Here is a 14,046-nt window from a genome sequence, read left to right as displayed (position 1 = left end):
ACTGCACTGCACTCTGCCTGTGTCTTCTTTTCTTTTTCTGTTTTCATGTGTCCATCTATCCTCTCCTCCTCTCCTTTTTTGAAAAAATGTGCTTAAATGACTTGTTATTCATTCTCACCAAAGTAGGTTTTATTTCCATCATATAGGTAATTAAAAATTAAGCATTAATTTTGTCAAACTAGCAATCAATTATATAAAAGTGACACAATGGATAAAGAGTAGAAAACAAAATACCTGATACCTCACAAGTGTTCAGAAGGACATACCTTAAAATCAAAAAAATATGTAAGAGGAAATGATAATAATAATAATCATCACTATCATTGTAACAGAACTGAACAAACAACTATCTTTCAATCTTTAAAAAACAGACTGTGTGTGTTGTTGCTGTTTTTCTTCGTCTTTGGAAAGACATCTTTCTGCCTCTCAGCTTGACATTAGACCAGGGTGGCTTCCTTTCAAACGTTGCAGTGTGGGAGTGCTTATCAAGAATTAATGACGCCTTTCAGAAGAAAACTTAACAAGCTATACTTATCAGGCATCTTCAGTACGATTCTTGGTGCTCAATATTATGACGAATGGCTGGTTAAAGGTACCTGATGAGTCATCCTAGATTAGCATTCCCAGTTTGAATGAGCTTGTACAGTTGTCGAGTAAAAGATTTCCTCAAACCGAGATGCGGTGAGGCAAGTGGGAAGCTGCCAAGAGAGGAGATACATTTGCTGTTCTTCAGTGGTCAACAGCTTTCTGGATGAATCTGCAGGCTCACTCCAAGACTGTGTAAAAAGGGTTTGTTTTTGTTGTTTTGTTTAATTGATCACACTCTTTCATTGGGTCTGCGCATTTACTGATTTGATAGGATCCAGTCACCATATAAAATAAATAAGTGAGAAAGAATGCATTACTAAACCAACGACGGGGCATTTATAGCTGATGGCAATAACCAGTGTGAAACACAAGCCTTTGAGATCAGCTGCTGAAATGGAAAGCATTCATAATTTCACAGCAGCCTTTTGTGTACATATTTAATGAATTCAGCAGTATTCTGCTAAAGTCACTTAGTGCTAAATTCAATACACTCTGAGCCAGAATTTAAAAAAAAACAAAACACATTTCTGTCAGAGTCCCCAAAATCTCTGACAGAAATGACCCTGGGAAGATTCATTCATGCATTCATGAATCTATCAGACACACATACAGAATGAAAGAAAGACCCAACCAAACATCTAAATACAGTTGTTTACAGAAGTTTATATCCACTAATCATGGGCATGAATGTCATGGTAATTTGGGGTTTTTAATGATGCCTTTGAAATGTTCTTCTACCAGGGTGGAATGATTGTACAGCATGCATCTTTACCGACTTTAAGCAGGACGAATTGGATGCACGAGTTTGAAATCATTTTTCTTATCCACATTGGATCAAAAGTATGTATACAGGCTCAAAATATATACACGCACCTCCACTCTTATTTGGTTAGATCACCTTTAGAATGTTGCATCCTGACTAGATGTTTTGGTAGCCTTCAACAAGTGTCTGGCAGAACTCTGCCTGGATATTTGACCACTATTCTTTCAGCATTTAAACTGCTCAGGTTCCTGGCATGGACTCAGCTTTAAGTATAATTCCCAAATTTTCAACAGGGTTCAGGTCGGAGCTTTGGAAAAAGTCTGTAAGCTTAATATAAGAATGCTTTATCCACTTGTGTATTTGAGATCATTGTCCTGTTGAAACACCCATCTGCGCTCAGTCTTGGAATCGGCACTCATTTGGAAAAAGCTCCAGTTAAAATACCTTCCCAACTTGATTAACTATAAAATATAGATAAATCTTCACTGAGTTCCTTGGACATTGTCATTGTTCTGTGCATTGGTCAATCCAATGAGTGCTGTCAAGCAAATCCTTTTTATGCTAGCAAAGAGCAACTACCAGTTGTAATCGGCCCTGACAAGTTAAAAGACACTGCAGAACCTTAAGCATCACGTAATAAAAGTAAAGTGTATCGATGTGACTTAGAGAAAATCCAAAATGAATTTAAACTTGTGCGCCCAATTCTTATTGTTCAAAGTCATTAAGGATGTATGCTGATGCATGCTTATTACAATGACATTGCCCATAATGAGTGCATGCAAACTTCTGACCACAACTGCACTTATTACAGCATGATGACTTACCAAAAGTTGACCAGGAAAGGATGTTCAAGGTTCTGCATGATCTGGAGTTCTTTGAGGACGTTCCTCACTTCGTTCCGCTCCACGCATTTTAACTTGTTCATGTACTTCATGGCATACATCTTCTTGGTATCTTTCTTCTGCACAATGCAGACCTTAAGTGACAAGATCACATGTGACAACATGGCGTAAGGTAAATTCCTGTTGATTATTAATTCATTATTTGTGATATGAATCAAAAAACAGCATTCTGTTTTTAAAAATACTCAGACTAACAAATTTACAGTATGACTTATGTTTCCATCATTCATCCATACTTATCTAAAAACTTTTTTTCCACCAACAAAGGAAGAGGTGGACCATTTGAAACACTTCTGCAATAACCAGAAACACAGTCTACCAAAAAAGGTTGGATGGAAAGTTGGGGAGGAAAAGATTTGTCTTTAAGCCAGTGATCAAGAATTTAATCCCCTCTTAAGATGTTTAACTTTTCACACCAGCATATTTAGCATTTTAGAGATGGGAAACATCAGGTTAGCACTCATTAGAATTGCTAGTGTGTGTCAGTGGGGAATGCAGTCAGTTTTCTCAAATAAATAGCATTAATTATATGATCCAGCAAAAAGAAACAGCGGAATATAACAACCCATTACGATGTGAAAAGCTGCTGTTGTGTATCAAATGCATACAGACGGTATATGACGACTCAAACAGGGAAACACATGCATTTTTATTAACATGTAGAGTTGTAATAACACTACACTTTTTTGTTGTCATGTTTGTCTGAGCTACAAGCGTCAATAAGCCAGTGATTGCTGCTAAGAGAGTGATCTGCGGACCAGCTGGCACAGTTAATCAGCCAAACCCTGATCACATCACTCCTCCCATTGAACAGCTTGCCATCTACTGTGATTAGACTGCTTATCTGTCACTGGACACAGTGTCGATATTGTGCGGGTCTCTGTTGTGTGTGAAGGTTATTGCATGTGCATGGGAGTGCCTGCATCTCTATATGTGCTTACATGTACTGTAGGTGCTGATGTGAATTACTATGCAGCACTTGGCTTAACATGGTGCTGCTGTTAAAACTTTTACCACGTCTCGGGGTGTGGTTTTATTTACGACAACATGCTGTGCTCTGTGCAGAACTCAAACAAGTGGTTGATTTGCTGAAAGAAAAATGGGGACCATACTGAGAATTCATTATTAGTTTTATTATCAGTTTGTAAGCAAAACATCAAATTTTCCTCATTTCAGCCTCTACATTGTGCAGATTCTATCAGATAATCTGACGGTAAACTGGATGGACTATTGGTCAAAAAACATCCATCTACTTTGGCTTTAGGGAATTAAAATGGCCATTAATTTCACAGTGAATAATGTAGAAAATTAGCAAATTAATAAGCCATGACATTAATCAGTGGCTGCAGCTCTAGGATTACATGGAACTTAGGAACAACCTGAGAGGTTTGCCTGCATGCTGTCACAACAAACACAGACTTAGTTTTATATGTAATAACTATTTTTTTTTTTTCATTTTGTGACTGATTTTTTACATTTCAATAATCCAACCATAAAATTGATAGTTTTATAGTTCCATTATATATTTGTTGTTGCAGTTTTCTCTCAAATTATTGGCTGGGCGACATCTTACAGTTTTTTCTGATTGCTTAAGCACATTTTTTGTAACTATTGGCTAATTTTGCAAAACTCTTCACACAAATAAGAAAACCTGTCACCCAATAATCAAAACATTGTAGTTCTCTTGCAAAAGCAAACACAGCTAGATTAACTCTTCACACCTTCGTAAAAATGGTGTTTCCGTATCAAACAGTACACACAAGCCATCATCTACTAAGCACACAATGCGCCAACTGCACATTGATGGTATGAATACAAAACACATCTGGCTTTTGCTTTCTCTGTGCACAAGGTAGGCTATGTCAGTTTGAGCTCATACTTCTGTCATAGATCCATAAGCATGGAGGGATCCAAACTTCAAGTACTGGTGTTTATTCAAACACATCAAAACAAACACAAGTGTTTATTTCCAAGTATAGGATTATTTGCAATCGCCATAATGACTATATGGGTTACTTGGTCTGCAGTGAACATGCTTCCTCTGCCCCCAGCATCTGGTCATCTAGCAATTCTGTAAAGTAACAATTTCAGTATTTTTACATCAATGGTATTGGTGTGTTTCTCATTGGCATATGGCAGTGCTACAAATCTTTGTGCGAAGTGACTGTACTAACCGATTCTCATTTCAAGATGTCCTTATGGTACTTGCTACAGTGTAGCGGCTCGAGTTAGGCTGGACCCGTTGGCCAGCTACCCTCAGGGTCATTCCACGGTTGATTACATGGTCCACTATTGTAGCTCTGATGTCATCAGCAATTCTATTTCTTACTCTTCCTACCCTTCCTCTCCCCCCTCCTCATCTTCCTCTCCCCCCTCCTCATCTTCCTCTCCCCCCTCCTCGTCTTCCTCTTGCTCCTCCTTGTCCTTGTCATCCTCTTCATCCTACTTCTTCACCTCCACGTCCTCTTCCTCGGCTTCCTCTACTTCTCACTCTTTCTGCTCCCTCCATTGTACTCCGCACACACAGCTTACCTGTATTATAGTGCTTAGGCTGATTGCAAAGTGAACTAATTATCTAAAAAAGTTTTCACATGTGAAAGTGTGCCAGACAGTTGGCAAATTAGTGTTAATGATAGCCATACATGTGTATACTTTTGCTAGGAGTGTGTTGGAAATTTGGTAATTGAGTGTTGTGCAGTGAATTGTGCCTACAGTTTTGCAAAGTGTGTGTTACAAAATTGCAAACTGAGTGCAAAGCAGTTTTTGTGCTTTTAGTTTTGCAAACTCAGTGAGTGGTTTTGCTATAAGTCTGAATAGTTTTAGAGATTGTGCTACAGGAATCACAGTTAGGGTTTAAGCATTCAGAAAAAACTGTAAGCAACACCAGTCTTCTGGAAGTGTGCATTGTCAAGTTGAGTCAAGTCAAGTCAAGTGGCTTTATTGTCATTTCAACCATGTGCAGTGGTACAGTGCACAGTGAAGCGAGACGCTCCTCCAAGACCATGGCAGTACATATAACAGACAATCAACACAGGACAACATAAAGTGCAAGTGTGCAAAAATTGCTAGAAAACAAAACAAAGACAGATAGTGCAACTCCAGAACAAGGTGTGTGTGTGTGTGTGTGTGTGTGTGTGTGTGTGTGTGTGTGTGTGTGTGTGTGTGTGTGTGTGTGTGTGTTTTACTGTTGTTTCCAGCTAATCTGGGTTTATATTCCATCTAATTTCTTATGAAAAGAAACTTACCTTTCCGAAGCTCCCTTTTCCTATTGCCCTTAAGATCTGGAAATGGTCGAAATTAACTGTTGGCATAAACAAGGAGAAAAAAAACAGTTTCTTAGAATCAACACAAAACTAAAACAGAAATTAAGACCTAAAATATTATGTATGTAACTGTAACAAGATGGTGTTATAGATTTGTGACAGGGGATTTCTTTAAATCACCCCAGTAATTCTTCAGCTAAGACACCTGAGTTAGACACCTGTGTTGTTTTTACTCATTCACTATCAAAGTGAGTCCGTGGCATGACATTGTATCCTCGGTTACAGAGCTGTGTTCATGAAAGTCATTGGATCACAACCTGTAAGGTTTATACCCTAAATTTACAGTATTGACAATTACCAAAATAACTTTTTTTATTTTTCTGTAAAGGTTAAGCCACAAGTATGCGAACACTCTTAAATTAAAATGTTATTTTTAATACTAAAATATATTTGTAGTTATCCAGAATTTTCCAAATTTGTTGTTTTATAAAAAAAAATTCAAAGCTTGTTTTTGGCAGATTTCTAAAGCATTTCTGTTTTGTTGTTTTCATGATAGGTGGGCTAGTAAACATGATAAGAACTGTGCTTGAGAAAGCTTCATGAATTTGCTCCTGGAGGACTAAAAGTGAACTACTTGCAAATAACTTAGGGGCAGATACAAACCTTTAGGAAGTGAAATTACAAGTGTGCATCCTTTAAAACTAGGTCACTGATGTATTATAAATGCAAAAACCTGCATGTGTCACACCAGTTACAGTAGGTTCACTGTGAGGTTTGCTTTAAGCTCATTTTAGAACAATGCACCAGTCATGCTGAAACAGATGGAGGTCTCCCGGGCAACCAGAAGTCGCAGTTTTCTAATGTGACAGAGAAATGAAATAACCTTCAGCCACAAAGATGTCTGATATGATGTCTGTTCCTAAACACCCATTTCAGACAACCTAAGCATTTCAGTAGCTCTGCTTCTTTGCTGCCAGCTTTTGCGTCCTTCCCTCGCTCCCTGTGTCTCACCCACACACAAAGACAGACGCAACCTGAACCGCAGCTTAACTCCATATCTCAGTATCCATTTATCAGCAACATTTATCGCCAATTGGAACCGGATGGGGATGTTTGTTTCTTGCTGTCATGACAACCAGGACAGAAGGTTTTCCCTCTCCGCTGTTTCCCCGAGGATGGAACAGCTGCTGCCCACTCTTTCCACTCATCTGTCTGTGCGTGAGCGTGGTCACACACTCACACACAGACAGAGGGAAGAGGCACGCGCACGTGAATTATCGGCTGCATTCACAATCATTATCAAAAACACGAAAAGTACGGGTTTAGGGGAGTGGTTTTGGAATGGTTAAAAAGCTATGTAGGGAATAGGCAACAATATGTACAAATAAATGAATATAAATCTAATTTGATGGATATAGCTTGTGGAGTACCTCAAGGTTCAGTACTGGGTCCAAAAATGTTTATTATGTACTTAAATGATATCTGCAGAGTATCGGAGATTTTAAAGTTTGTAATATTTGCAGATGACACAAATATACTATGTGCAGGTGGGGAATTGCCACAGGTTTTGGAAATGATCACACAGGAATTAACGATATTAAAGAAGTGGTTTGATATAAATAAATTATCATTGAATCTCGATAAAACCAAATTTATGTTGTTTGGAAACCAAAAGAAAAACATCGAAGTAGAAATATGTGTTGACAATGTATATTTAGAAAGAGTAAATGAAATAAAATTTCTTGGGGTGATCATTGACCACAAGCTCTGTTGGAAGCCACACATTACTTATGTTCGGGGGAAATTGGCACGGGGCATTGCCGTCCTGGGAAAAGCAAAGCATATGTTGGATCAGAAAGCACTGCACATTTTATACTGTGCTTTACTACTGCCATATATGAGCTACTGTGTAGAGGTCTGGGGAAACACATACAAAAGTAACACACAAACAATAACTATAATACAGAAAAGGGCCATTAGATTAATAAATAATGTAGGGTACAGGGACCATACAAATGCACTCTTTGTCAAAATGCAAGCTATTAAATTCCAAGACTTGGTGAAGCTTAAAACAGCGCAAATAATGTATAAAGTCAGAAATAAATTGCTTCCCAAAGAAATCTGTAAATTGTTCATAGAAAGAGAAGGTGGGTATAACTTAAGAGGGAAATGGAATTTAAAAATACAAAGTGCTAGAACAACTTTAAGAACTATGTCAATCTCAATTGCAGGAGTTAAATTATGGAACAGTCTAACAGAAGAAATAAAAGACAGTCAAAACATAAAACAGTTTAAAGTAAAATATAAAAACCTAATTTTAAATAAGTATAAGAATGAAGAAAACGGGGTTAACCCAGGACGGTAATGTTGCTGGTAATGGTGTTGCGGTTCTTTTTTGGTTGTTTTTTTGTTTTGTTTTGGTTTGTTGTTTTTCCATAACTTGTGTATCTGCAAATATACACATTCTGTATTTTTCATATGAAAGAAACTATACTGTGGTGGGGCTTGCTAATTTCTTGTTTTTGATTTATGTATGTTATGTTTTGTTTTACTTCATATGTTTATATGTTTCATATGTTGTTTGTTTAATTTAAGACAAAAAAAAATTAAATGAATGAGAGGTAAAACTTGAGGGGGTAGGGACAAATAAGTAAATACTTCAGCCTACTCCTTTTCAAACAAATAATGGAATGATATTTTGTAATGATTGTGAAGGCACATGTTTGAAATGTTTGAAATAAAAATGAACTGAACTGAACTGAACTGAACGCTTGCTTTTTGACATATAGCGCTGACCTAAAACATTACCTGCCTCTTTTGCAGCAGTGTACCGTGCGTACACGCACTCACTCAGCCTGCAGTCACTAGATGTATTGGATGTGACAGTTAATGTTATGCTCTGTTAGTCACGTATATCTGGCACATCCTCGTCTCACACTATCGGCACTGGAGTGTTTACACAACCTATTCCATATGAGGTCTGCTTTGTGATGCACATGCATGCTTGTAGCAGCCAATATACTGATGCACTTGCATGAACTCATCATATAGAGCCACACTTTTAGTAAACATAGTCATTTTTTTCTGCTGAGCTTATGCTTTTTGTTTATTTTTTTATTTATTTTTTTATAAAGACAGCTGTGATTGTGGTTGGAAGCAGACAGACTACAGAGAGAGCAAGAGATTGAGCGATAGAGACAAAGGCAGACACAGAAAGAGAGGCTGTGAGAGCAAGGTGGAGACTCATAATTTACTAGCAGTGCTTTGAATGGTTTAATGTGATGGACACATGAGTAACAGAGCATGTAATGATTCAAGTCTGCATATGAGTGGAATTGGCAAATTGACAGCGTTTCCATGACTTAAACTAGCTGAGGAAGTCATGTGACTGACTCTGGCACTCATCTGCTAGTCAATTTGAATCTGACTGACATGTGCTTATCAGTTTGGATTGAAATAATCACGCTTGGTCAGTTTGAGCCTCGCACAGTCTCTCACACTCTCAGCATGACTGGTACGTACTCTTTCTTACTCGGTCCGAGTGTGCCCAGGCTGGGAACATTTCAAATATCATCCTTTTCTAGAACAGTTGCTCTGACAACTGAAACAGAATCAGCTGGTCAGTCTGCTCTAATCTCACTAAAGTACGGGAAGGTGTAAACAGGACTCATCAATATACTATTGCACAAGGTAGCACGTGCACGTGTCATAAGGGACACATGAAGCACACCCATCATTCCCCAGGGGAGATAAACGTGTCTTGACAGAGTTCACCTTCATGCACACACCTCTGTGTAAATCACCTAATATGGGTTGAGTGTAAGCTAGAAAATATGCACTGACGCCAGCCCAGAAAACAGATTATTCCACAGATAAATTGATTACAGGGTCGGATTTATCAATGAGCAACAAATACATTTAAAAAATGTTTGTGTTTAGTTTATGTCTATTTTTTTCTACGTTTTCTTACTATTGCTTTAAATGCATTTGCGGTTGAGTGTGGAAAAAGAAAGGGGATGCACATGAAAATGGCACAAACTGAAATATATCTATATTTGCATAGCTGCGTATTTAGCTTAAGCGCGCAATCTCACATTCATTTGTGTCAGTTACTAATCTCCATAAATCTCTGCATGTGAGTATAAATAACCTGTAGATAAGTAGAAGGTTTCTGGTTTCCGTTTGCAGTCTGGGCTGCACTGACCAATCATGTTTGACCAGGCTTCAGCTGCATGAACTGAGAGCAAACAACAGATTGCATCTATTTAAGTGCACTTTTGAAACGATCGGCTGTTATCTAGCAACTATTTAGTTTTTTAATAGGTTTTTAAATGTAAATTAGCTGCATGTGCAAACAGTGGCAACAGACACAACAGGAAGCCTTGGGCCTGATATTTGTTGGCAGTGTTAGAAGCTCCAAACTACTGTTAGCTCCCTTATGGCTAACAACAGAATAAACGAGAAATCATTTATCTCTTTATATACAGGTGTAATGTATAGAGAATCAACACATTATTTTTTTATCTGACACACAATGATAGTCTAAGATTTTGAAATATGACCATTTATAAATGTTGACTTTACAAACAAACTGGTTTGCGACTGGTATCACCTCACAGTGACCTTTGACGCTTCTGAAGCATGAAGCGATACTTCAATTTGCATCTTTATTGCTACTCAAAGCAGCGAGCACATTATTAACATGCGGACCACCAACAATTGTCAAAAGAAAAGATTAGAAGTGGAGATTCTTGGCAGGTTAGGAGGTTGAATCATTTTGGAAGTCGTGCTTGCCCTACCTTTAAGCCATGCAAAAAAAAAACCCAAAAAAACCCAACTTGTACCATTGTATGTGGAGCAGTCTCTCACTTTTCTGTCTCTCCAATAATCTTTCCTCGCCTTCTTTAGTATCCCCCTTGTTCCCCTAATTACACTGGGTTTCAGGTATCTTAGGTAATCTAGACAGTATAGAGCAATGAGGGGATACAAAAGTAAAGTAAGGGACACCTATCTCTTCCTGTCGCTCACGGGACTTTCATCAGTGACGGGATGACTTTTTTTCGAGGATGCAGGGCTATTAAAAAAAATCAAAACAATGTTTCTCAACAATGTGTTTTATATTCACCCTCTCTCAGTGAAATCAATTCAATTCAATTCAATTTTATTTATATAGCGCCAAATCACAACAAAAGTCGCCTCAAGGCGCTTCATAACCCACGCTTTATTTGTGAGAAAGAGAAGTGTCAAAGAAGGTACACTATGGCATTAACTCGAGAGTTCAGAGGAGCTCCGATATGAATGACATTTCCAGAATAGCACACGAGATGACTAAGCATCAGGGTTAACCATGAATAATTACTTGATCTTTGATAAAGGTTGCCTCGATTGAAAAAGAGAAAACAACAGATTTCATTAGAGAGTGTGGGCCAGAGTGAAAAATCGGACTCTGGTTGGTCGCATAATAGCTATGTTTCTAAAATTCTAATGATAATTAGGAGAGTAGAGTAGCATCCTGCCCTGGCTTAAACCTTTGGCTAAATGCAGCCTTAGTCTGCAACTTTATAAAAAGACACAAATATATCACATCACCTGATATACTGGATATAGAGAAGAAGGTAAGAAAACCTGGAAAAACCACTCCACTTCTGACTAAATTACTGACTCATGTAACACAGACTTTTTTGAAGGCCTTGGGGTTCCGCCAGAGTGGAATTAATTTCCGAGACTGACTCAGATCAATAACATCACAGACTATTATCTACTCAGGACACAAAGAAAAAGAAAATTTATTCAAACCAGGAGCTTCCGAGTTAAAGTACTAGTCCTATCAAAGGCTCCCTTGACTGCAATCAGCCTGAAAAAGAAAAACAATTCCTAACCATGCAAGACTTGGGTGATCAATAATGATAGATGTAAAGAATAAAGAATTAAAGAAAAAAACAGATGAGTTTTGATGAATGTCTTTGGCATTCAGTAAACAGCTTTTGTTTTTCTCTCCTGTACGCCTAACTATAAGAATATTTGCAAAAAATATATACACTGTTGTGGTCATATTAAAGCTAAACAGTTGTATATCAAGAGGTATTCCTCTTTTTCCTTACTGATGAGGAGTGGCTGCAGACCTAATCAGCATGTTACACTTCTATGCATTAACTGTAAGTGCTCTTAATCTTGGAAAGAGGATGGAAACATCTTTGCACATCAAAAAAAGCTGAAGAAAAGACGGGTTAAGCCAATCACTCAGTGGTGGTGAATCCTGCTCCCATCCTTTGCTGTCTTTGGTTTCGTTTAGATGTTAATCTCAAAGTAAAGACACTAAAAGTAGAAAAGAAGTGAAACAAGAACTATTTTAAAGGTTTAATACTCACCCTCATCTGTGTCTTCTGTGACTGGAGCCTTGCTGGACTGGCCAAGCCCCATGGTTGCTTCTCTTGTGGATTTTTCCTGTTGTGCTCAACTCAACTCAGCACCAAACAGCTCTCCCTCTGAGACTCACTCATAGCCTGGTCAACAACTGGCCCCAAACACACACACATACACACAGACAGCCTCACGTGCTCGATTGCGTTTTGCTGACTTGAATAGGTCCCGTCTTCCTCTTAACTGCCCACCTCGACACAACCACACATCACTGGATCCATACACGCGCCCACAGAGAGTGAAGGACTTGGGGAAAACACTAAAGGCACTGAAGTGCTGACACGCACACATAAACACACAGACACACACACACAGGCAGCACAACTACAGCGTACGTTCCCTGTCTGTCTTCGCTGCTGTTCAGGCGACTGCAGGCAGACGGGCAGCTCGTCCAAGCCAGGAGGCGGGTGGGTGATGTGCCTCTGCCTCTGACCCTCTGATGACTGAGAGTCTAACCTGTGCAGGAAGGCAGGCAAACATGACACCGCCATCGGAGTGAGAGAAGGCAGGACAGAGAGGAAGAGGGGGAAGAGGCAGCAGACTTTAAAGATACCAATAAACAAACTTTAATAGCAGCAGTACATAAACAACTCACTGAGGCTTGATTAGGAAATTTACTTAGTTAGTGAAAGAGGTAAAAAAAAATAACTGCTATTTGCATTTCTTACATATCCAGATCTCTTTTCCACTTCCTACCCCTTCATTCCTTCCTCCTTTACTTTTCCCATCATTTATCAATAATTGAATTTATATATTTTAATCATAAGCACATCCCACAGAACAGTGCAAGTGTGATGAATGGTAAGGTTTTTTCCATTAAGAGCAAAAAAGCTGCAGGCTTGATTTAGGGTGGTGTTATGTACTGTGAATGGAAGCCATTCAGATGCCTTTTTAGGACAGGAGATTTCAAAAGTTTCTCTATTTTTTTTTTCCAGAAAGAAAAGAAAAGAAAAATTCAGTTTTTACAGAACAGTTATGCACAATGCAATTATGAGTTGCAAAGAAGTGACTTGAAGTGATTAAATGGCATGATAATTTCCTAACACATCGTATCATATTTCAGTGGTTTTCCATTAAATCCTTTAATGTCACGCTTTAGTGCCTGTCAGTATCTTCAGGAAGAACGAGGGTCTAAAATGTGATATGTAGGTAAACTGCCTGCATGCAGTCCTTTGGGGAAGCCCGTTAATGAATGTCATCCTGAGACTGCGTGATAAGGTCACCACCGCGAAGGTGAATGTCCCTCTTGGGTAAATATGAAATATTCAAAAAAGTAGTGCGGGAAGCCGCAGTGCTGAGCACCCCGCAGAGGACATTGTGCCGGGAGCCCTTATCTGATCAAATAGGAAAGCATGCGCTGAATATAAAGTATCCCCACGCTTCCATGCAGGACAGCCGTGGGCACCTACCTACCTTAGTTGAGCATAGGACCATTTCTAGTCCGCTTTGCTGCAGAGAGGTGAAGAGCAACAGTGCTGCTCAAAGCATCACTTGTAGTCCCGTGTTCGGACGACGACGCACCGGGACATCTGCCACGGGAAACAAATGGTACCACACGGGAAGACGTGACTTGCGGGATGTGCCGACAATGCGAAATCCTGCGCTGTGCTTCTGGAGGACAACAGGACAGACGACAGAGCCGACGAAACACAGATATTTTGGCGGCGGGGGGGGGGGGTTGCTGCTACTGGGCTGCTTACACTGATGAGCGGCTGACCTCCTGTTCAAGAGCTGGCCACCCGCGTGCGCCTTGGGAGAGGCACGTTTCGTGGGCTGCTGTAGTGGGGGCTGAGGTTTCCCTCGGTTTTTTTCCACGAATCCTTAGTCATTAATACTTCTCTAGTGAAATTCCACATTGAGAAAAATCAGATTTCCCATTCAGTCCCCCCCCCCCCCCCCCCCCCCTCAGCTATTAAAAATCACCCAATGCTGATCTTCTCTTACTGTATAGACCATCACTTTGAAATTGCCTCATATTGCTCATTTCCCTATAGTTGCCACCATGGAGTCAGTGTTCATACTGTGTTGACAAGAAGTTGTAACCACTTCTTGGCACCAGAACTGTTTCCACCAGGTGCCCCAGGTGAAAGTCTCTTTATAGTCCAGCTGA

The 14,046-nt window shown here is 39.3% G+C and overlaps 1 protein-coding gene across 1 annotated transcript in view; it reads right to left on the bottom strand.

Moving 5' to 3' along the window:
- The window catches only part of stk32a (serine/threonine kinase 32A), a 69,201-nt gene extending 55,529 nt beyond the window's left edge, over window positions 1-13,672 (bottom strand). Inside the window, exons 1-4 of the mRNA XM_086309234.1 lie at window positions 13,350-13,672; window positions 11,885-12,392; window positions 5,499-5,554; window positions 2,176-2,327 (exon numbers count right to left, since the gene is read on the bottom strand). Of these exons, the coding sequence (XP_086165360.1) occupies window positions 2,176-2,327; window positions 5,499-5,554; window positions 11,885-11,936 (260 nt within the window). The 5' untranslated portion in view covers window positions 11,937-12,392; window positions 13,350-13,672. The remainder of the gene's footprint in view (window positions 1-2,175; window positions 2,328-5,498; window positions 5,555-11,884; window positions 12,393-13,349) is intronic.
- Between the last annotated feature and the right edge of the window lie 374 nt (window positions 13,673-14,046).

Source organism: Aulonocara sp. 'chitande type north' Nkhata Bay, linkage group LG10 (genome assembly GCF_057382095.1).
Source record: "Aulonocara sp. 'chitande type north' Nkhata Bay isolate Kocher_YH1m ecotype deep benthic linkage group LG10, A_spYH_male_GT1.1, whole genome shotgun sequence".
Lineage (NCBI taxonomy): Eukaryota > Metazoa > Chordata > Actinopteri > Cichliformes > Cichlidae > Aulonocara > Aulonocara sp. 'chitande type north' Nkhata Bay.
The sequence above is the reverse complement of the archived record's forward strand: the minus strand, read 5'-3'. Positions and strand labels throughout refer to the sequence as shown.